Source organism: Mizuhopecten yessoensis, unplaced genomic scaffold, assembly GCF_002113885.1.
Source record: "Mizuhopecten yessoensis strain PY_sf001 unplaced genomic scaffold, ASM211388v2 scaffold11169, whole genome shotgun sequence".
Classification (NCBI taxonomy): Eukaryota; Metazoa; Mollusca; class Bivalvia; order Pectinida; family Pectinidae; genus Mizuhopecten; species Mizuhopecten yessoensis.
Genome location: NW_018408914.1, coordinates 772,816 through 796,483, shown reverse-complemented (window position 1 = coordinate 796,483; position 23,668 = coordinate 772,816). Strand labels below are relative to the sequence as shown.

At 36.3% G+C, this 23,668-nt stretch overlaps 1 protein-coding gene across 1 annotated transcript; it reads right to left on the bottom strand.

The window, feature by feature from the left end:
- Nucleotides 1-9,670: 9,670 nt before the first annotated feature.
- Nucleotides 9,671-23,257, bottom strand: LOC110467290. Its single transcript, XM_021524357.1, has 5 exons — nucleotides 23,185-23,257; nucleotides 21,694-21,771; nucleotides 19,654-19,829; nucleotides 13,196-13,276; nucleotides 9,671-12,668 (listed from the first exon to the last, which is right to left on the bottom strand). Exons 2-5 carry the CDS (start codon nucleotides 21,749-21,751, stop codon nucleotides 11,847-11,849), a joined length of 1,137 nt encoding a protein of 378 aa, XP_021380032.1. The 5' UTR covers nucleotides 21,752-21,771; nucleotides 23,185-23,257; the 3' UTR covers nucleotides 9,671-11,846.
- Between the last annotated feature and the right edge of the window lie 411 nt (nucleotides 23,258-23,668).

The window sequence follows — 23,668 nt, the reverse complement described above, 5'->3', positions numbered from 1 at the left end:
TTCGAGAATAAATGCCTCAAATATCTTGATTATGTGATAAGATAAAAAGGATCTTACAATCGTTTTCATTTCATATGAGAAAAAAACTTAGACTCGTTTCATAAATCTCATATCAAATGGAAACTTATCTAAGATCCTATATATATAACAAACGTAGGTTACCCTCCGCGTTAGACATCATGTCATACAATCTGATTAAAATCACATGTTACATGGCTTCGTTAACTTCGTACTACGCCTGAACATCGATACGTGTCCGTACATTTCAGGGAACTGTCTCCGTTCACGGTGTGAATGTTTAATAAACTGTCATCTTTGTGTACATATGTCTTTGGGTTAATGTATATTCGCACAAGAAGAAACCCACACAAATACTGGTGTGACATGTGATACTGGGGCAAGTTCGGCCTGGGTTAAATAATAACTCGAGGTTCCTTTATACCGCTTTATCACAAACTAGTTCGTAGGAATTCTCAAAGCGGATCATAAATGAAGTCATATTTTTTGTCTTGCAAATATTTACAACTTTGAGTATCCTAGCAGTTCAACTTGACTGGGCATGGACATTCACGCGAAAAAGTGGCGATGGAAACTCAATTATGAAATTAATAAATGCCATTAATAAAAGGGAGAACTTTTGAGGGGATAGAAAGAAAATCATTATTTAACTTCTTTATAATGTTACAGGAGAAAGAGAAATGTACGGCTAGACTGGGATTCGAACCAGCTGCCCTCCAAACTCGAGACAGACGCGTACGATCGAGTTATACTTATGTAACACACTGACAGACTTACCTCGGACTGTCTGTCTGAACTTGCCCAAAGGCGGGAAAGGTTCGGCCATCCAGTCTATCGAAAGTTTTTTTTTACATAATTCTTCAAATACGGACCTGTTTGCCATTTCGATAATTATTTTATTAAAATCATGGAATTTCTGATCCAAATGGTAGATTATATGCACATATGAATTTCAACAAATGCCATACTGTCAAGAACGACTTTATTAAAAATAGGCCGAACTTGCCCTAGTCTCCCCTACCTTACAGGACTTTTATGAAAAAATAATAAAGATGAAATAAACAAAATATAATTAACAAACATGTTGTGAGTGTAAAATTTGAGAGAAGATAGACCGGGATTCGAACCTTTTACTTCAGATTGCTCTAACCAATTTAGTTTCCTAGCTGGTCAATCGAAATGTCCTAGCCCAACTGTGCTATAGTCTAAACGAAAGTTTCCCGATATTTAGGCGAGTTCTTTGTTTATATAACTTCAATTTGTTTCCCTTTGTGGTGGCGATGGTGCTTTCGTAAGGTAGTCGTGAAAGGTGAATAGATAATCATGTCTCCCCTAGCTCTTTTACAGGCCAACGTTGGTAATTGCTGACGTTGAGGTTTGCTTTGTGAAGGATAGATTAGCCATTCCCAGTATTAGCACAGTAGTTTTTTTGGACGTTTTCCGTAGATTCATCAGATGTGGACTACAGACTTGGTTTGCATATTCTAGATGTGGCCTCACAAGTCCTTCATATACATGTAGAGCTGAGTAGTCGGATCCATTTATTCCATTGTTCTCCTTCTCAATCCCACAATGGAATTGACCTTGTTGATTGTTTTAGCTATTCATGTAGACATTGAATGATAGTTTATTGTCGATAGTGGCTCCAATATCTTATCTTTTTCATTTTCAGGTACCTAAACCTGTGTGTTGTAAAAAAAAAATCTACCAAAATGTAAAGGCGAGTAATTTACATTTCGACCTTGTGAGACCACATTGAATTATGTCGTTGTTGATGAGACTACAATTGACAATGTTAGACATTGTAACATAATGGACGATGCCGATATTGAGATTGCGTTAGACCACCTATTGATCTTTCTTTTGCACACTTGACCTCAATGCTCCGAGTTACAATACGCGACCGAAAGACAACACGAATCATACAGCATGGAGCAACGCCACTGTTGATCGACTAATTTTGAATCAATTACTCTCGCTTCAAAATTACGTACCATCTGTGAATTTGATATGTCTACACAGTTTGGTACAGATGTACTATATGAACAAATAGTCTTATGTTTGACATTGTCGGCTGAAGAAACGATTCCAAAAAGACGTTTCAGAGAATACCTCAAGCCATATTGGACTCTATAGCATTAGAAAACGCGCACAATGCAGCTCTAGCGAACAGGAACATGTCCTACAAAAACGCTAAAAATATCTTCCGGAACATGCATCGCGAAGCACATGATAAAAATATATGGACAAGATCAATAACGAGCTAGACGAAACAGCCGAGGTGGATACGCGACTGATTTGGCGAGTTGTACGGAAACGCAAGAATAAAAAAAAACAGAAGTATGCACAGCAACATTAAGGCACGTGATCCACAAAGCATTGTAGAGTCATTCGCAAGTTTTTATGAAGAACCTTACGCTGACGACATAAACATCGATGACGTATATACGTACCTTTCATAAAGAAAAACGACATGGATAGCGCATTCACATTCGAGGGAATTGTTGACTCATGAAAGCTCCTGGAAAAGATATGATAACTTATGAACGCACTCGCTATGGAGGAAAAGCTTTAATTGAATTCATCCAAAAATGTTGAACTCCATTCGCAACACAGGATATATTCCGAAAACATGGAATGTATACACGAAAATCTGGAACAAAATAGCAGTGTTTATGTGGCTTTCTTAGATACATACAAATCTTTTAACGCGGTGCAACCAGAGACGTATTACACAGGTGAAGCGAGTCTCGCGATATGTCTTCCGGTTACCAGTGACCAGTGGTAAGACCAAGAGCAAGTTGCCAATCTCTGTATTATACGTCTCTGGTGCAACACAATAAACTGTATAATATAGTGTAATATAAAGACTCTATGAACTACTAGACCGAGGGAATACCGAACAGTCGTAACTTTCCCTCGCCGCGAAGTAATTCATGTGAATTTTGTAATTATTTTCATTTAAATTTATATCTCTTGTACTCTCATTTTTGAGGAATAAAGAATGAGGATGCAGGCGAAGTGCGAAGTTAACGGAGCCATGTTACAGATGGTTTCCAGATTGTCACTCGCAGTCCTGGGTGTTCAAGATGAGATGGTTGATTTTTTTATCATCTGTTTTAGTGTCCGTGCTTGATGTATCCGGGAGGTCATTTCACAAATAAAACTGGTCCTAGGGCAGATCATTGTGGAATGACATTGCTCCATTCCTTCCAGCACCACGACGTGTCTCATTTACTGTTATACGTTGTTTGCGATTTATACAGCTCGTAATATAATTGAACAGGCAAAACCGAACATGCTCATTATATGACCGAGTCGATGGTGGGGGACTTGGAATTTTGAAAATTACTGCTGAACTTGGATAAACGATCGATACAAAAAGCCTTCCGCATATTCTCTCAAATAACCTCCTTCCCCGTGCATCTTAGAATAAATTTGTAGTTTTACTCAGAATAAAGGTCTATTAGATGTTTGTTGTTTTTAGTCGTATTTGCGGATTAATTGACTTTTGGCCCCTGAACTAGACTTTGGCTATACTTTAAATCAATTCTTTTTCGTAGCACTAAAACCCGTGGTGTTCATGACGGCTTGTCACAGGAGAAAATGAAAGTATCACGGGTTTGTTACGAGCTATATGCAGGGCGTCACGTCAACACGTAATAAGTAAAATCATACGACAGAACTAGGCACCAAATAGGTTTGACAGGATGCAGCTTACTATGGTATCAGCTTTAATCATGATGGATGAATAATTAAGGACACACATACTCTCAAATGTTTGACCTTGACCTCGGGAACTAAAATACATTGTACTGCAATACAGATTTCCAAATCATGTTTCATGAATGGGCTACAAACCTTTGAGATATATGAGGCTGGGTATATATATCAGACTAGAATTATGAGGATATTTTGTTTCTTTTCTGTTCTTGCTGTGAGATGATAAACTCGCAAGTGGCGTAAGTGAGAGGTAGAGTTTCACTTATCCAGTCTGACCTCCTTAAAATAAAAGCAAGGCGATCTTTAGATTTTCATTCCCAAAGTGATTGTTTGGGAGAGATCGAGCCTTTTTATACTCATCACCATAGTGATGGTGCTTTGTCTAACTGCTTGACCAATAAATGCAGAACTTCACATCATGTGATCCTGGTCACCAAGGGTCGGTTTGGTACCCTTGTTTTGGTGATAAGCCCGGGATAATAATTAACTGACCATGTCACTATGTCCTTGTTTAACCGTATTATATAGGAACAAGTTGGACGTGACTGTTTACATATAAATTTATACATATATCAAAGTACAAAGTCGGAAAGTTCTGGACATAATGACCTTAGTGTTAGGCTGACTTAACAATTATTAGTCGGCTTCATTGTGTACTTTCCTTAATCCTTGACAATCGTATTCCTAATGAGTGACTTTTTAATCTATCAAATGTATGAATCCGACGACCCTTGGCATTGGATTTTGTTTGATAATTCCATAGGCAGTATCAATAGCATGTTCACTAAACTTGATTTACACAATAACAGAATATCTCGAAATATATATAAATTCTTCATAAAATTGTTACTATACAATAATCACAACAAAAATATAAAATCCATCGTAATATATATATATATGGAGGGAGCGGGGGTATCCGTGGAGCTCGAGTAAAATGTAGTTTTCTTTCTATTCTCCTTAAAGTAACTTTTCCCCTTTCAGTATTTTTATAATACAGTTTCCCACACTTTTTCCGTATAAATGATCCGTCTAGTCAAGTAAATCGCTAAGATTCTCAAAATTGAACATATTTACTCCTGACCAAAAATATCAGGAGTGGCCGAACCGGAGACGTATAAAGGTCAGTAACGTTTCTGGCCGAACTTACCCTAGCTTGTCTCCCCTATGAGATACGGTATACTGACCGATGTTACTGAAAATTAACTTAAATGATTAATGTCAGCAAAGTTTAAAAAAAAAGGTTAATCCGACTTAATTTTCGTTGTAATAATGATGAAAAACGACTGTTATTTTGTTTTCTTCTAACGTCACGTATTTTAGTATGAGTGGATCTGTATTACAAACGTGATAGTATCAAAACCGGATCGTTTAACCGACAAATAGGGAAACGGGCTTAATCATGATATATTAACCTGCTTCGGTTTCCGATAAAAGCTTACCGAGAGCGGATTAAGGAATTTTAAAAAGGGAGTACTAGTGATCACGGGTTTTAAAATTGCGTCTATGCACTGCTCGGACTGAAGGCGCAAAACCCTTCTGAAGGGATTCGGGAGCTTGCACGTACCCCAAAATCCCTAAAAATGTGATATTGACGATGTGCTGGTTCCTGTTTTGTCGTGTTCTCCACTGTCTGTGATATTGACGATGTACTGGATCCTGTTTTGTGGTGTTCTCTACTGTCTGTGATATTGACGATTTGCTGGTTCCTGTTTTGTCGTGTTCTCTATACTGTCTGTGATATTGACGATATGCTGGTTCCTGTTTTGTCCTGTTCTCTACTATCTGTGATAATGACGATGTGCTGGTCCCTGTTTTGTCGTGCTCTCTACTGTATGTGATATTGACGATGTGCTGGTTCCGGTTTTGTCGTGCTCTCTACTGTCTGCGATATTGACGATGTACTGGATCCTGTTTTGGCGTGTTCTCTACTCTCTGTGATATTGTCGATGTGCTGGTTCCTTTTTTGTCCTGTTCTCTACTGTCTGTGATATTGACGATTTGCTGGTTCCTGTTTTGTCGTGCTCTCTACTGGCTGTGATATTGACGATGTACTGGATCCTGTTTTGACGTGTTCTCTACTCTCTGTGATATTTACGATGTGCTGATTCCTGTTTTGTCCTGTTCTCTACTCTCTGTGATATTGACGATGTATTGGTTCCTGTTTTGTGGTGTTCTCTACTGTCTGAGATATTGACGATGTGCTGGTTCCTGTTTTGTCCTGTTCTCCTCTGTCTGTGATAATGATGATGTGCTGGTTCCTGTTTTGTCGTTATATCCACTAACTGTGATATTGACGATGTGCTGGTTCCGGTTTTGTCGTGCTCTCTACTGTCTGCGATATTGACGATGTACTGGATCCTGTTTTGGCGTGTTCTCTACTCTCTGTGATATTGACGATGTACTGGTTCCTGTTTTGTCGTGTTCTCTACTCTCTGGGATATTGACGATGTACTGGTTCCTGTTTTGTCGTGTTCTCTATACTGTCTGTGATATTGACGATATGCTGGTTCCTGTTTTGTCCTGTTCTCCTCTGTCTGTGATAATGATGATGTGCTGGTTCCTGTTTTGTCGTGCTCTCTACTGTCTGTGATATTGACGATGTACTGGATCCTGTTTTGTCGTGTTCTCTACTCTCTGTGATATTGACGATGTACTGGTTCCTGTTTTGTGGTGTTCTCTACTGTCTGTGATATTGACGATGTGCTGGTTCCTGTTTTGTCCTGTTATCTACTCTCTGTGATATTGACGATGTGCTGGTTCCTGTTTTGTCGTGTTCTCTACTGTCTGTGATATTGACAATGTGCTGGTTCCTGTTTTGTGGTGCTCTCTACTGTCTGTGATATTGACGATGGGCTGGTTCCTGTTTTGTCGTGTCTGATATAGTTTAGAATGTTTGGAGGGAGGCAAATGTGATACCATATGACTGTTATTCTCTGCTCTTTTGTCAATAGTCTATTGCATGTTTTCTTTTGAAAACAATGCTGTAATATCACTGCTTAAAGATGGCATTATTAGGCATTACATAGAAAATTAAACAATCAATAACTAAATCCGATTATTAAATGATATTTAATAATGTGATTATGTTAAAACATACACTGGCAAGAAAAAGTATGAGTCAGGTTCTGAAGTAAATATATTCAGCATCACTAATTAATAGAGTACAGCCTTGTGCTGTAGTATATCATAAACATTCCTTATACAACCAGGACCTCTATTCCGAAGAGAAACAACAGTGCTGCACAACAGAACAAGCTAATATAGAACTCTACTGGCACATAGACCCTGAATACTGTCAAACCCCCAACCATAACAAGTATATCAAGTAAAACATATCTACTTACTGATACATTGTATCTAAAGTTAACAAATATCAATACATTTTATGATCACCACACAAAATGAATACATTGTATGTATAATTACTGAATATTGATACATTTCATGTACATCAGCATAAGCGACTATTAGCCCTTGGGCTGTTCGTAATCCTCGTTAAACAAATAAAGAATTATATAATAGTATACATTGTATGATTGCCACATCAAATATTTTTGTTACATTATATGTTTATTTATTACCTAGTACTGAACACCAATTTTGACACATTGTATGTATAATTACCAAATATTTTTACATTGTATGTACAGTAATATTGTCTAATTACCCAATAGATACATTTTATGTTTGTTACACAATAGGTATATTTTACGTTTATCACCAAATATAATTACCAATAATATTATTGATAAATTGTTTTTCATACTAACTATATATTGCATTATTACAATATATTTCTTCTTGACAGAACTGCACCTAGAATACTATTGCAGTCATAAAAATAATTGAACAGCCAAATGGTCAGGGCACAAATCAACCAGAGATGGTGTCAAAGCCACCAAACGCTCGCCTGTTTAAAATTTAACTGTTTTTTTTTTGTTTTTTGGTAAAAATGTAAAGTACAAAGCAGGTAAAAAAAAATCAAAATTTGAGTGAATTATTTGTTAATTTTTACTTCACTATATCAATATTATACCCCACAGGAACCTCCATGCTAAATATCAGCATCCTAGTACACATATTTAATGAATGACAAGCTTCTAAATAACTTGCAGGTAAAATTTTAACATTTTCATGCTGACGCTCACACTGGGGGTATAACGCTATAACGCTACAGCTCTCTGTTCTTTGAACAGGCGAGCTAAAAACTTAAGAGCCTATTTTGAAGCAGACACAAGTAGAAATGGAATTTGAACTCGTCTAATAATTCCCACATACCAATGTAGTCTAGGCCTCACAGCAGACTAGACAGTTTGCTTTTGTGATGCAAACGTATATGTTTTACAATGTCAAGTATCGGAAAAAAATGGCACATAATACTAAATATTGATGGAGTATACACGATACATTATTCAGGTAATGATAAATTGATAGTGAATTGTTTTGTGATACAAACCTATATGTTTTACACTGCAAGTGTATNACCCTAGGCCTATTGGTTATTCAGAAAAATTTGTTTAAATGTTTTAAACATATTTGCCCTCTGTGACCTTGAATATAAGTCAAGGTCATTTATTTGAACAAACTTGGTAGCCCTTCATCCCAGCATGTTACTGGCCAAATATCATCACCCTATGTCTCTTGGTTATTCAGAAGAAGTTGTATAAAGATTTTAACATATTTGACCCATGTGACCTTGAAAATTGATGAAGGTCATTTATTTGAACAAACTTGGTAGCCCTTCATCAAAGCATGCTTCTGGCCAAATATCATCACCCTAGGCCTTTTGGTTACTGAGAAGAAGTTGTTTAAAGTAAAAAGTTGACGCCGGACGGACGACGGACGGACGCCGCACCATGCTATAAGCTCACTTGGCCCTTCGGGCCAGGTGAGCTAAAAATGGCACAAAGTACTGATATTAATGGAGTATACACAACACATAATTCATGAAATGTTAAATTGTTGGTGAACATGAACAGGATGTCTTACAAAGATATTTCAATAACATATATATAAAAGCAATTCAAAATATACTTAAACATATATTTCAATAACAGATCTCAAAGCACTTTAAAATGTACTTAATTTTAAGATTAGCATAGGTTTGCCATGAAAAATATAAAGAGCATATCAAAGAAATAAATTATAAGTCCCAATATATAAAACAGTACACCATATGGTAAAAAATAAATCTAAACACCATTCCTTTGTATAGGACATCACTGGAGTGGGCAGCATTGGAGTAGCTTTACCGGAGCTCTGTTGACCTAAGGATATGTCATAAAAACTTGGTTAAAATCCTTTTATTTTTACTTGAAGAGTAGACTTTTAAACATTTATCATCGTTGGACCCTGCTGTTATACCATGTAGTGTCATACGCTAAATCTATTATGTTGGATTAGGCTACTATAAATAGTACCAATTTGTGTTGAAATCTCATCAGTTGTATTTATCTCACCACTTGAAGATTTTCCCCTATTTTCCTTGTTTGCCCAAACTTTTCTGCACCCATGGGGGTTTCCATTTCATTCATGAAAGGTTAAGTGACCTTGGTACCACGTGACCGATTAGCTCATTAAAATTCTCACCAGTTAGGAGCAGTAACCTTTGGTTGCCTATATCTAGGTAATGGGACACTTAGGAACGCTCATTGAATGATGATTCAGTATTAATTTAAGTGTAATACAGGTTTCGCTTATTTTTACAAAAAGTGAATTATCTTGGCCAAAATCCGTTACTACCGGTATTAGTACAACAATAAGGTTAAATCCTTCATGAATACTGAAGAGAACTAACCACTAGATTTCCCGCCTTTTAACATTACCCCTCTTCCCACTAGAGAAACCAGAACTTTGAACAAAGTTGAATTCTCTTAGCAAATGGATACTCAATGTCCAATTCCATTCTTTCCTATGTAAGGAGAAGACCTTTGTTCCAGGCCCCTTCAGGCCATGTGAGCTTATAGCAAACAACTTACATATAATTTAAGCTCCTAAAAGAACCATACCTTTAAACAGACAACTTGATTAAATCTTATACATGTACCCCAACATTGTGAGCTTAAATAATTCTAGTGAAAGTACAAAAAGATTTAGTGGATCCAGCCTGAGATTTTGAGAGATTGCCACACCACCAAAGTCTTTTTGAAATAGAACGATAACATATAGATGTTCAATGTTCTATAACCTTGACATTGGAAAATGACCATGCCATTAAGTATTGAATTACATGTATGATTATGCCAGCTATATGTGTATCAATTTTAAAGTATTCTAAATATTATTTTCTGAATAACAAAATACAAAATTGTATTATAATCGACAAAACCATGAAAGAGATATCTTCAATCCAACCCCTTGGTAAATCCAGAGCTACTGGTACATTAAATCCTGTCAGTTTCTACCGACATCCATGAACTACTTACACAATGCATATATCTTTAAGAACGTTAAGGCATGTAAGACAGTTAGGAGCATCAATACATGTACATGTAGGAACTCTCTCAGATAACAAAATGGATTCACCTGTAACTTTTGAAAATACTGGTATTACATCTCAATGTACATGAATCTATATCATTCAATATATATACATTTTAATATAGCTCAACAATAAACATTACAGTGGGGTTTTCCTGCAGACAAAGGCAAGACTATCAATCTTTAATATAACTTACATGTACATACATGTACATATTAAAAAATAAAACAATTGATATATGATAAGATGTGTAGCAAGGTTATAAAAATGTAGCTTGGGAACTCAACACAAGCTTCATTGCAGGATTACTCCTGCTGTACAGTCCATAATTATTTACCTTATTTCTACATGAAAAAGTAAATACAAGGTTCCATTGGACATCTATCTACAGAGGTACTTCTATATACCTGGATCACTGTAAAAGCATAATCTTTTATTGGGGTGTCCCGTGATATTATTTTGGGAGGGGGGTGGGTAAGGGTTCTGTAGGTGAACATTTTTTTTAAATTTCATTTCATGGACTTTGCTTTGTTGAATTGTTAACTGTTTAGATTATATGTGTGTTTATTCTTGCAAATACATCACAGAAATCATAGTAAATGTTTAAAAAAAACACAATAAAATACAAACGAAAAAATGCCCCTGCTCCAACAAAAATCACTTTATATAAAATAATTATATGAATAGTGATGATTGCCCTAGCCATGGTGCACATTGACTGATGGCTGAATGTAATTTTAGTGCCTCGTAAAATATAATCACTTAGCTTGGAATAGTCTAGACTATCGGTCAACATAAATTGATGGTATTATAAACCAGATGTAATTGTTTACCAATGCATGTAGCCTAATAATTAACCAATGTTCTGAATAAAGAAATGTTTCAATTGGTCTTCACCAAGATGTAGATAGTGACAGCTCAGTTCTTCAACACTACTGAAACCTTGCTTCCATGTGCTTCCACATGTACAATTTGTACATGGCACTATATATTTATTACATGGTTCACACAACACTTAATTTATTATTATAACTGCCTTCAATTGTAGCTCTTAAAAGAAAATATTTCATTAAAAGAGTTCCAATAAACAACTGAATTACGCAAAAATTGGAAATGCTATCTGTAGGATTCAATGATTCGAGGCATAGACTTCTTTACTGACTTAATGTAATTAATATGTGTATGCTCAAAATATTGCGCTGACTGTTTGCATTTAATGATTGAAGTAAAAATATGGCAATAATATGGATGGACCTGATAGCATTACTCAGATATTTGATCAAAATATTGCTGTGGTTTTGTATTTCCTAGATTTTCTTAATCCACAAAATAAATTAAGATTAAATCCCCAATAAAAAGTTTTAATTTTACAGTAATTTGGTAAAACGTTGACATGATGAGATTCCATTTAATACTTACACAAACACTAATTTATCTGCTAACACAATGATCATAAAACCCTAGTGTATGTAGTCATTTCATTGCAGAAACTTAAAAGCCTGGTGTCTTTGTTCATCAATCAATAATGCACATGATAAAACTAACACTACTATACAGTCTGTTTTCAACCGGGCACAACAGATGGACACATTATTATCTTAGATCAGCAAAGACTTCACTTCTACACCCAATTCTTCTGTTTTGTGTCAGCATCAGGATATTTAGTCATTGCAAACTCATATGACGGAGGGGGCTGACCTCCTGCTTGACCTTGGTTGTGGTCTTGTGGATAATGTGCATGCTGACCTTGACCTCCCTGAGGGTAATTCATAGGCTGCGCTTGACCTTGTGAATAAGGCATATATTGACCTTGATGATAAGGAGGTTGACCTTGCCCTCCTTGTGGATAGTACATTTGTCCTGGACCTCCCGTAGGGTAGCCAGGTTGTTGTGGTTGTCCTGACATCTGAATGTGTGTGTTGAGTGTCTGCTGTAGGGTTGTAACTTGTGCTTGAAGGTTCATAAGCATAATGGGAGCACCTGCATTATTTCTCTGAGGAATAGATGCTGCCTCTGTCAACCTTTCCTGTATTTCTGTGATGTAGCCTTGAAGCTGCTGCAGCTCCTCATTGCTACATGTGTTTCTGTCTGGATACTGTGCATGCATGTTGAGTATGTGCTGAATAGCAGGAACATCTCGCTGCACCTGCATTAACATCTGGGCCTGATGATATATCCCGAAGGACGTTTTGTAAATACAATAAACAACAATGGAAGCCACTGACATCAATCCAAGTGCGATGCCAAACAGAATCATAAAGATTGCAAAGGTCCTGACTTCAGTTCTGTAGGAAACACATTGTCTGAAGTCCGAGAACCAAGAATCAGCGTCTGGAGGTGGACCAGGATCCTCCATACAGGTGCTGTAAGTACTGCCAGCAAATCCTGAGGCAATCACACATTGTCCCAAAGCAACAAAGCTCAGCACAAAGTTACCAATGATCTGAAATAAACAAATGATACAGCTCTCATGGAAACGTATTTCAGCATAGCTCCCAACTTAGGAACTCTGATCTTAAGCACTAAAATCAACTAAAATAAAACTGATTTCTGTACATTAAAGGGACGTTCCGTCAGAAACATTATTTCAGTTACTTATATTTTAAGTATTGAATGTACGTGGTGTCTACACTACCAATTATATTTCCCTGCTATCCCCAAATTCAAAGTCAATTCAAAATGTCTAGTTTGACCACTCGATTTGACAGGAAAGCCCCATTAAATATAGCAACAATGACGTCACATGACGATTTTGAAACCAGGCAAAATCATTGATAAACACAAGCAGTGACAAAGAGGTCCCCGCGAGATGTTTTTGAACAATTTTTTATCCCACTTTGAAACCAAGGAACAAGATTTTATCTAATCCGTGTTGAAACTTTTAATTTACATTAATTATTATATAACATCAATAATCACTATAATAATACTTGTTTCTTGAAATGACCCTGGTCTTTATCAGGTACTTACCAAGCTCTTGGAGCATCCCTTTGCCTCGGACTCCACAATGGTTCTTGAGGCACAATATTCACACAATCCACCAGCTATTCCCTACAAACATATCACAAGAGTGTATTAAACTAATTGTCAGATTAGTTAAAAACAAAGTGAGCTAGGGCTCACTAAGGTACATCTTGCTTCCCCTTTCCTTTTAATGATACCTTCCACCAAAGTTGCAGTTTGTGCACAAGAAATTTTCAGTTAGTATTTCAATATACGCGATACCCAACTAATAATGAAAAGTTAGGTAAATATTGATTTCATTTCCCAGTTGGAAGTGTCACTCATGACTATTTTTGACAGATCATGGAAACACTTGCCATCAACTCATGTAGCACACAATATATTGCCTGTACATGTATATAATACTTAATAATAATAACAATAATTTGAGGTTCTCTTATACCGCTTTATCACAATGTAGTTTGTAGGTCGTCTCAAAGTGGTTCACAAATTATTATCTGTGGTTATGGGGCCTTTGCAACCAGCCAATATCTTTCTCAACTCCCTGGGGAGCATGCAGCTGGTGCTGCCATTTCGATGCTCACAGCTAGCACAAACCAATTCTAGCACTACCCAACCACATACTCATTTACAGCTGAGTAGACTGGAACAAGCGGCGTAAAGTATCTTGCTCAAAGATACAACACAGTGCCATGCTGTACATGTATATTAAAATTTATACAACGTACAGGTAATTACACACTTATTTATCAACTGCCCTTCTGTTAAGCTATGTAACCCATTATACATGAAAGAAGTAACATGCAGAAAGATATGCACATGACAATGACAGTCATTGACAGCACATGTGTAATGTGATGTAATGGAGCCATGGTTTCCTTGTCAGAAATCTAGCGTTTACATAGAGTAACACGGGACAAGTGTCAGTAGAGATACAATTAACAAACTATATACAGTTACAGAAATACATGTTGTTTATTTACAATTATCAAAAGAACACATCCCTAAACATTTTTAATTATCTCTCCATTATCCACTCAGCTACATACATACAAACACATATTTCTATACAACATAACCAACATGAACACCACAAGACAAAACATGCACTGGTGACAAAAAACATTGAAGTATTAGGTTATGTTGATTTTATCAGAACTATACATGAAATTCCATAATCTAGTGTCATTGAAACACAAGTTAAGTCATGGATAACTGTTTCCGGTTCAAATAAGCAATCACGGTTATCCAGTTGGGATAACTATTGCAGCCCTAATCCAAAATGATCCTCTGACATCAAGAACCATATACATTTATGTATATATATTAATATCAACAAGAGGCCCAAGGGCCTTAGCAGTCACCTGAGTTATATCATAGGTACTGGTAGCTTTATTTTATTGTTTAGATGTGATGTGGAGGAAACCAGCATGTAAACTAAGTGAAATACAATACTTGTCATGTCATCAAAGGATAAGAATTTCAAAATATTGGTAAATGTTCCCTTTGGGGCCCCACCCTAGCCCCTGGGGATCGGGCAGGAAACCTAATTTTACAATGTAATTCCCTCATTCACCAAAGATGATTCTGACTAAGTTGAGTAATTTTCTGCTGAAAATGAATAAAATATACCCAAAAGTGTTATTTCCCTATATAAACTGTAGTAAACTTTACCCCCTCCCAAAGAGAGAACGGATAGCTCAGGGGTCCTGAAATTTACATTTTCAATAAGCCCATGATGACCTTTCTGTTTATGCACTGAAATTGAATGTAGTACCTCTGAGTCTGGTGATGAAGATTTTTGAAATATTGGTTAATTTTCCCTTTGGGGCCCCACCCTGGCACCAGGGGTTGGGGTAGGAATTCCAAATTTACAATTTGAAACCATCTTCCTCCATGCAAGGATAATTCTCACTAGGTAAAAATAATTTCCTACAGAAAGTTGTCAAAATATACCCAAAAGTGTTATTTCCCTATATAAACTGTAGTAAACTTTACCCCCTCCCCAAGGGAGAACGGATAGCTTGAGGGTCCTGAAATTTACAATTTAAATAAAGACCCTAATGATCTTTCTTTTAATGCACTGCAATTGAATGTAGTACCTCTAAGTCTGGAGAAGAAGATTTTTGAAATATTGGTTAATTTTCCCTTTGGGGCCTTGCCCTGGCCCCAGGGGTTGGGGTAGGAATCTCAATTTTACAATTTGAAACCATCTTCCTCTAAGGATAATTCTCACCAAGTAAAAATAATTTCCTACAGAAAGTTGTCAAAATATACCCAAAAGTGTTATTTCCCTATATAAACTATTGTAAACTTTACCCCCTCCCAAGGGAAAACGGATAGCTCGAGGGTCCTGAAATTTACAATTTAAATAAAGCCCCTGATAATCTTTTTGTTTATGCACTGAAATTGAATGTAGTTCCTCTGAGTCTGGAGAAGAAGATTTTTGAAATATTGGTTAATTTTCCCTTTGGGGCCCTGCCCTGGCCCCAGGGGTTGGGGTTGGAATCCCAACTTTACAATTTTGTAGCCTCATCTACCAAGGATGATTCTCACCAAGTTTGAAAAAAATCCATCCACTGGTTCTTGAGAAGAAGTTGAAAATGTAAAATGTTTATGCACGACGGACGATGATGGACGGAAAGCGATTAGAAAAGGTCACTTGAGCAAAATTAAAGCTCAGGTGACCTAAAAACTAAATAAGTATATCTTCAACAAAATTCATCAGTTCAAAAATATGAAACAGGGATGGGATTTGGGCAGAGGCGTGGCAACAAACACGTTCCCGTTTTTTATTCGTTTACTAGATCATTCTGGACATCATACATGGTGGATGAATGTACACCCTACAAGAACACAATGACACACGTACATGTACAGTAGACACCACCTTGTTACTAAAACATTATATATATTACACGGTACCTATTACAAGGTATCATATCATTATCTGTGTAATTACATTTATTATTTATCTATTAATAATATTTCATACTTATCATTCATTTCACAAAATATTTAATGATGTCATTGACTTAATAGCTAGACTTTATAACCTATTTAATTGGCTAATATATTACGCAATACTAAGACCAATAACATATATAATTTGTAATATACATTTAATATTTATATTACATGTATATATAACTGTAATGAACTTACTCTATCAATGTGACAAGGGATTCCAATATGCTGATAATCCAGTATATATAAATGGCAGTTTGGCTAACTGCAAGCAAAGCTGAACAAATACCCAATGACTCTTTACAGTACTTGCAAGAACAATCAAAAGCTGTCACATAGTAATATATAATGATTTAGTCCGATATATACTAGCGGAAAAAAGAAACTGTGCATGCGGAGAATTGTTATAGAACATGTATTACCAACTGTATATACATGAAAATTCACACACATGACCGAGTATGATACATACACACTATCCGTGTGTCATTGACAGTTTTTCCCGTGCAGTTTGCTCTCTATAGGCGTCGACCAGTTTGTACGTTTTTCTCGTCCAGCCATCCAATTCGACAATAAAATTTTATTTTTCAACTGTTGGGTCACTCTGTTGAGACCAGTGAACAGTAAAAACAGCATTATAACGTTTTAATTTGTGATTAATGCTATGCCGAGGATCAATGAAAATGACCGCCTCCAGATTATCGGTATGCTTCAAGCTGGCATGGGCCAAGCCGTTGTCTCTACACATTTTCATGTCCATCGAAACACAATCCGGGATTTGTGGAGACGACAACAACAGTTTGGCCACATCGGCGATCGACCTTGTGCGGGACGTCCACGTGTGACGTCACGTCGACAGGACAACCATATTCGGCTTGTCTATTTGAGAAATCGCTTCCAAACGGCAAGTTTGACTGCACAGACAATCCCTGGGTTGCTACCAATAAGCCTGAATGCTGTACGGAACCGATTGCGTGAACTAGCTATCCGTCAGCGACGTCCTGCAATCTGCCCAGTTCTTCTGCCATGTCATCGTGTAGCACGTCTGGACTGGTGCAGAAGGCATCTGCGATTTGCTCGACAGGATTGGGCAGGCATTTTGTTTACGGACATGTCGCGAGTCCACCTTGATAATAGTGACGGCCGTTCCAGAGTGTATCGTCACGTTGGAGAACGTTTCCGTGACGTGTGTGTGGTACAACGACGTTCTTTCGGCGGAGGCAGCGTTATGTTTTGCGGGGCATCACAGCCAACGGGAGAACGCCTCTGATGGTTGTTAACGGGAATTTGAACGCGCTACGTTACCGTGACGAGATCCTCCGAACTCACGTCGTTCCATTCGTGCAAGGGCAGCAACGTCACATTACGCTACAGCAGGACAACGCCAGGCCACACACAGCTCGTGTCGCTATGGACTTTCTGGCCCAGCAGAACGATGACGTGTTGCCCTGGCCTGCTGTATCCCCCGATCTGTCGCCCATTGAACACGTCTGGGATGAAATGAAGCTCAGATTACGGGCATTACCTAATCAACCGTTGACGCTGGCTGATTTGGCTGCAGCGTTGGTACAGATCTGGAATGCCCTCCCACAAGCATTCTTGAACCGTTTGATAGGCTCCATGCGTTGACGTTGCCAGGCTTGCATTCAGGCAAATGGTGGACATACGAGGTATTAACTTTGTAAACTTATTGATTCCATAACGTGGAAAATGGAATGCAACTGTTAATAAATAACAAATAAATTGTCCCTGAAAACCTTGTTGTTCTACGTCATACACATTTATTTTTATAACGCATTTTAGGCATGCATAGTTTCTTTTTTCCGCTAGTATATTTACATTATCGTTAAAATAGACATAGAAAAAGTTATTTCAAATTTCCAAATATTCACAGAGCATATAGCCTGAACATTACTCAGTACATTAATGAAGTACACTATAATAGTTACTCAAAATATCTCATACTAATTTAGAGAGTTAATACAATTTGTTTTATAATTAACTATTACATATCAACAGTATCTTCAAAATTACATTAATTTTGAGCATAGTAACTCCTACCTTTTCTATAAGATTAACCCCTCCAACATGTCTGCCAGAACCATTTTTTTACTCATGTGAATAGCATGGGCAGGTAAGGAAGGTCACATGACAAACAGGTAAGTAGGGGGGTTACAGGTCACAAACAGGTTACAGAACAAAACATAAACAAAAGTACATGGCACTGAACAACTGACACATGGACAATGAAACTGAACAAGACTAGATACTACACACACAATATATGTACACCTGAACAAACCAGACATAATCACATATTAAACTCCACTAATAATATTTCCTTCATCCACCTTTCTTAAAACATTATAATTTAATTGATAACACTATCCATGATACTTGGACAGGCTATCCCTGCCACAAATATGTCACATTGAAGTTTTCCTTTATACACAAACAATGCACATAATTAATATGTTGCAACATTTTATTACCAAATAGTCCCTTTGTCAAGCTATGACTGAATGAGCGATTTGTATTGTTTACCTGTACAATGATGTGACAAAATTGACGTTTCACCTATCAATAGAGAATGTATTTACTGGTTGGGTGTAGATCTAGCCCCCACTCCTGATTAGATCAGTAATGAGTCATACAGAAGACTGAGTTGGTGTCCCCCCTCATCTCTGTTCATGTTTTGAGTTTTCCTGATTTTAATTGCTCCTTGGTTTTATCTTATTTTGGTTCATTGTTCCCTTTAACTTATTTTGGCTTTGTCCCAGTTGAAGATGTGAATTTGGGTGTTAGCCTGATTTGTAAACGCCGACTTATTGTACTGGGTGGTATATGTTTTGCATGTGTTTCTGATCAAATTTGTACTGCTCATCTTTTCTTTATTCTTTTTATGTTCTTTAAGACATGTTCCAAATTTCCCCCCAGTTTCTCTTATATATGATTGCTGATCATTCTAAAATAAATATATTTTTGGAAAGTACTTTCTTTTAAATATGATTAGATTATTTTTAGTCTTTAATCACCCTTAAGCAAATGAGCCATGGGAAATGTTGAACATATATTAGATACCTCAACATCACTTGGGCGAGCGAAACACATGGGTTCAGGGCTAGAAATATTTTTTTCAAATTCTCTAGTCGGGATAGTAATAATAATAATAAACTTTATTTAACGAGGATGACATGTTTAGCGAAAGGCTAATCTACCACATGGTCCTCAGTACAATGTAGTTTATAACTTTACTAATCCATGCGCAAATTCCATTAAGCTAATATTATTCAACATGATGACAAATAACACCTAATTGTTTTAGTCAATTTAGATAGCTAGGGGTTTTCACTAGTCTGTGTCTATCGGCCTACCTTTATTGTCAGCCCTGGGAATGTGTGTTGGTATATATATTTAATTATTCTTACTAATATCTGTAACCACCATCAAAATGTGCTTTGATTGCCCTTGTGACCGACCTTGAATACATAACCTACCAACAGTGCAGCAAACAGTCCAATAGGTACGGTTCCTAGGTGAAGATTTTCACTCTTGTTCACATAGGCTACAAACAAGGAACTGGAAATCAGTAGTCCAAGGGAGGTAACTAGCATGGAAACACCAACCCAGTGGAGATGCTTAGCTCCCTTCGCCCGCTCCTCCCGCAAAGCCTCTGATGACACAAATTAACATTAGATGTTAAAATCACTACAGTGACACCATTTGTTTAAAATTCTGATAAAATATTCATGGGGCTAACTGTTATTTAAGAATAGAGTTTGATAATTTTATTGATATTTTTCCTTAATTAAACAAAAGAATCATCTTTAAACAGAGTTTAATGTTTGTGGTAATAAATCTGAAATTTGTCGTGTATCTGTGGAGTAATTATTAATATAACATTCTTAATTGTCCATCAACAAAAAATAAACAGGTTTGTTTTCTTTTCTAACAGCTATATTTACCCTTTTATGCATGCAAATTTTTTAATGAAATACTTCAAAATAATTATAGCAATACCAATTCTTTGTGCCTCCAATAATTCAAAAATAATCACCTGCTTTCTACATCTCACAACCAAATAATTAATGTTGAAAATAATGAGCAGGCTTACTTGACTTTTATAGACCTCATAGAAAGGTTAGTAAAAGATGGACTTGAAGCATAAAATAAAAACACTTCTTTCATACATTTGAGTTTTTTTTTCAGAAATATTCTTTTTGTAAATGATAATAGAATTAGTTTTCATAACATTTTAAAGTTTTTCACAGGACAACATTCTGTATATCATCTGAGGACCAGTTTCTGTGCTACACCTGTTATGTGCCCTGAACTTTTGCACATTGCTGTCAATGCTGTGCACGTACCACAAGTTTGTTGTTGTTATCACGTTTTGGGTCGTGAAATTGAATACATCTGGCAGGAGAATGAAGAAAATGAGACCAAATTTAAAACACATGATGGCATCAATTCACATTGTTTTACTTAAATACTTGAAGAAGTGTTAATGCATTGTATTACGTAAACTTCATTTAAGAATTACATATTGACAATATAATACCTTCTAATAAAAAAGTGTTGGCTAAACCAAATGACTGCACCCATAGGCAAATATGGAAATATTTTAGGTAGGTAGAAAATACCTCAGCTTACAGATAATGCAAAGTATTGATAAAAGAAATCTTCTTTTACAAGCCCTTTCCTGTATGTGGTATTGGGGATTCGTTAAATTTTAGTGTCATATTGGAAGTCCTACATGTAAGGTATTATTAGGTAAGTAATTACAGTCTCTGCCAGTTGAGCTATAGGGAATTTCATTAGCACAAAGCTAGAAGGTGACCATATCATACTTGCCAACTTGATAATACCCAGCTGGTCCTATTACATAGAACAGTGGCTCCAACCTCCCCAGTCGAATGTACCAGAGACATAATATATTACATACATGTATGTATTATACTTCTCTGGCCACGCCAACAATTGCGCTAAAGAGAAACTCCCTCTAATCTAGCTTGATCGAAGCTAAGATGACTGTTATCCATTATTCAATTGTAACAGGACAGGAAAAATGCACATGCATTGGCCGTCAACCATCAACCCAGTCCAGTCCTGCTACATTCCTCCCTCCTTTGCTCCCGAAGACACAACTATATTTACGACCCAGGTTAAGGTATCCCCTTGCCAAAGGGTACACCAAATGCTTGAAACATTTAGGGTTGCATGGTCACCTAGTCACCACTAAAGTACTGTAACAGGAGAGGAAAAATGCATTGCCAGATCGGAGTTCAAAACCTGGACCCATTGAATTATAGACGGACGCTCTACCAGATGAACAATGTATCAATATGGCAGATGAACAGACTGAATAATATTTAGAAATTAAAGAACAGATGTTTTAGTTGTAAGAATAGTTTCCCTGAGCTAAAGTTACATTGTTAATGGTACAAACACGACTCTAAATAAAAATTCTTGTATCTTGTATCTAGATGCATGACCATACAGATATGTCATTTTGTGTTACCTCGTTAAGATATTACCTTTTTTGGCGGCTTTCTGTTGTTTGAAAGCCTGAAATTCAGCGTTGTGAGTTGACATCTTGCCGTTCTTGTTGTTTGCTGTAATAAGACAGTACACTAAAACTCATCATCTGTTATTTCGTAACCCAGTGTCCATCCTACATCTGTACATTACAACATGATATATGAAACATAACATACTCTAATTGGCGCACGAAAAGGTATGACATCATCAATGACAAACATACTAATGACATTTGTTGTTGTTGTTATCAAAGTGTCCACCTGACCAAAAAGCACTCCCAGATCTTATTCTAGAGGTGCATACAGTAATATAATTGTACCTAGAATGACAAGCAGCCGACAAGACTACCGCTTACTGAGTATCGGTATTATACTGACAAAGGTTGATTTGTTGATTATTAACATTTGTTTAGGTTGATGTTTATGTGGCAGAGACGATATTTGTGATATCTATATTTATAATATTACGGTATATACATATGTTCTGATATAGTAATAGCGATCTTCATATTGTGGTATAGTTAGTTCCTTATTTTGGCCTCTTGGATTGGTTTGGTTATATATGTTTTTATCATTGGTCAGTTTTGTAAGTTATCCTGTTGTCACCTCTTGGGTTAGCCAATGGTCAAGGGCTTCTTTGTTTTCTTTGTGTGACCGGTGGCTTTTGGCGCGATATTTATCAGAGACTACATGACGTCTTGACGAAGCAGACAAGACAGGACACTGGTAAGAAATTCACTAACTTGCACTAATTAATACTTCTAATTCTAAATCATCTGTTTCCATTTATATTGTCAAATTGATAGATACGATCATACTAGTTAATTCTTGATTCGTTATTAGCTGTACGGTATATATATACTGCGTCATTTTACTTGTATTTTATATATACGTGTTTCTTTGTCATACAGAAATTACGAGTACACGTAATAACCTCGGATAATTCCGTACGACTTCAAATGGCCCTGTTCCACAAATAGGTACAGTTTTCTATTTTAAACTTATAGTAATGTATTGATGAATGTATTTTATTGTACTCTTTGTATATTTATTAAGTAACCTCCGTACCAATAAATACTGAGCTAAGATAAGATTTACATCATATGTTCAATATTACATGTGTATAAATATCAGTAAATATAATGTAAATCTAGATGTAATATAACTTTTATAACTTATAGAACTATAATCTTACATGTAACATTTCAAGATAACTTCTTGTAAATTCAGTGTGCTACATGTATATGTGCGTTATGAATGAGTTGTAGATCCCATACATATATCTGAAATGTAATTATTATATGATTGCAGGGTTTAATCATTTATGTCTAAGGAATGGGAACTACGCACAATAAATCGTGAAGAACTCTCACAGTGTTTGTTGATGTTTATCTACAAAATTCACCACTGCTACATTTACAATTGCTTCACATACTGTATTACTGTCTGTACTGACATAATGGATGTAATCATTTTCATTGAGTTTACCTTTTAGAAGGCTCTTGGTCAATATTACATCGCCAAGATTATGACAGTGCGTCCATCTTGTAAAACTTGCGAAAGGGGCAAGGGTAAAGTCAGGAATAATTTAATTAAATAGAGCAAGAAAATGCATTAAAATGGCCATATATCCCTTATGTTTATTCATTTTTTGAGTAAACAACAATTAATAAAAAAATAAATATATTCTATGAAATCATGTCAGTCATATTAATAAATATATGAAAGCTATTGCAAACGGGTGACAGGAATTACCTAATTACAAAGTAATGAATACACACGGTGATTTCGAACAAACAACACAATCACAAAGTTATTAGATCTACTCAATTTATATCGGTTTGAAAATCATTCGAAGTAAGATAATAACATAATATTTCAGATGATATGAGTCATATTAAGTAATATTACGAATCCCTCGAAAAATCGTGACAGGAATGAATCCATCCAGTAAAACTAGAAATGTAAGCTA

Excerpts from the sequence above, each read along its gene's own strand:
- LOC110467290 (XM_021524357.1), bottom strand. The coding sequence starts at position 21,751 with ATGTCAACTCACAACGCTGAATTTCAGGCTTTCAAACAACAGAAAGCC. Across the intron at positions 19,830-21,693 it reads ACAGAAAGCCGCCAAAAAAG|AGGCTTTGCGGGAGGAGCGG; the intron begins GTAATATCTTAA and ends TTGTGTCATCAG. Across the intron at positions 13,277-19,653 it reads GACTGTTTGCTGCACTGTTG|GGAATAGCTGGTGGATTGTG; the intron begins GTAGGTTATGTA and ends ATATGTTTGTAG.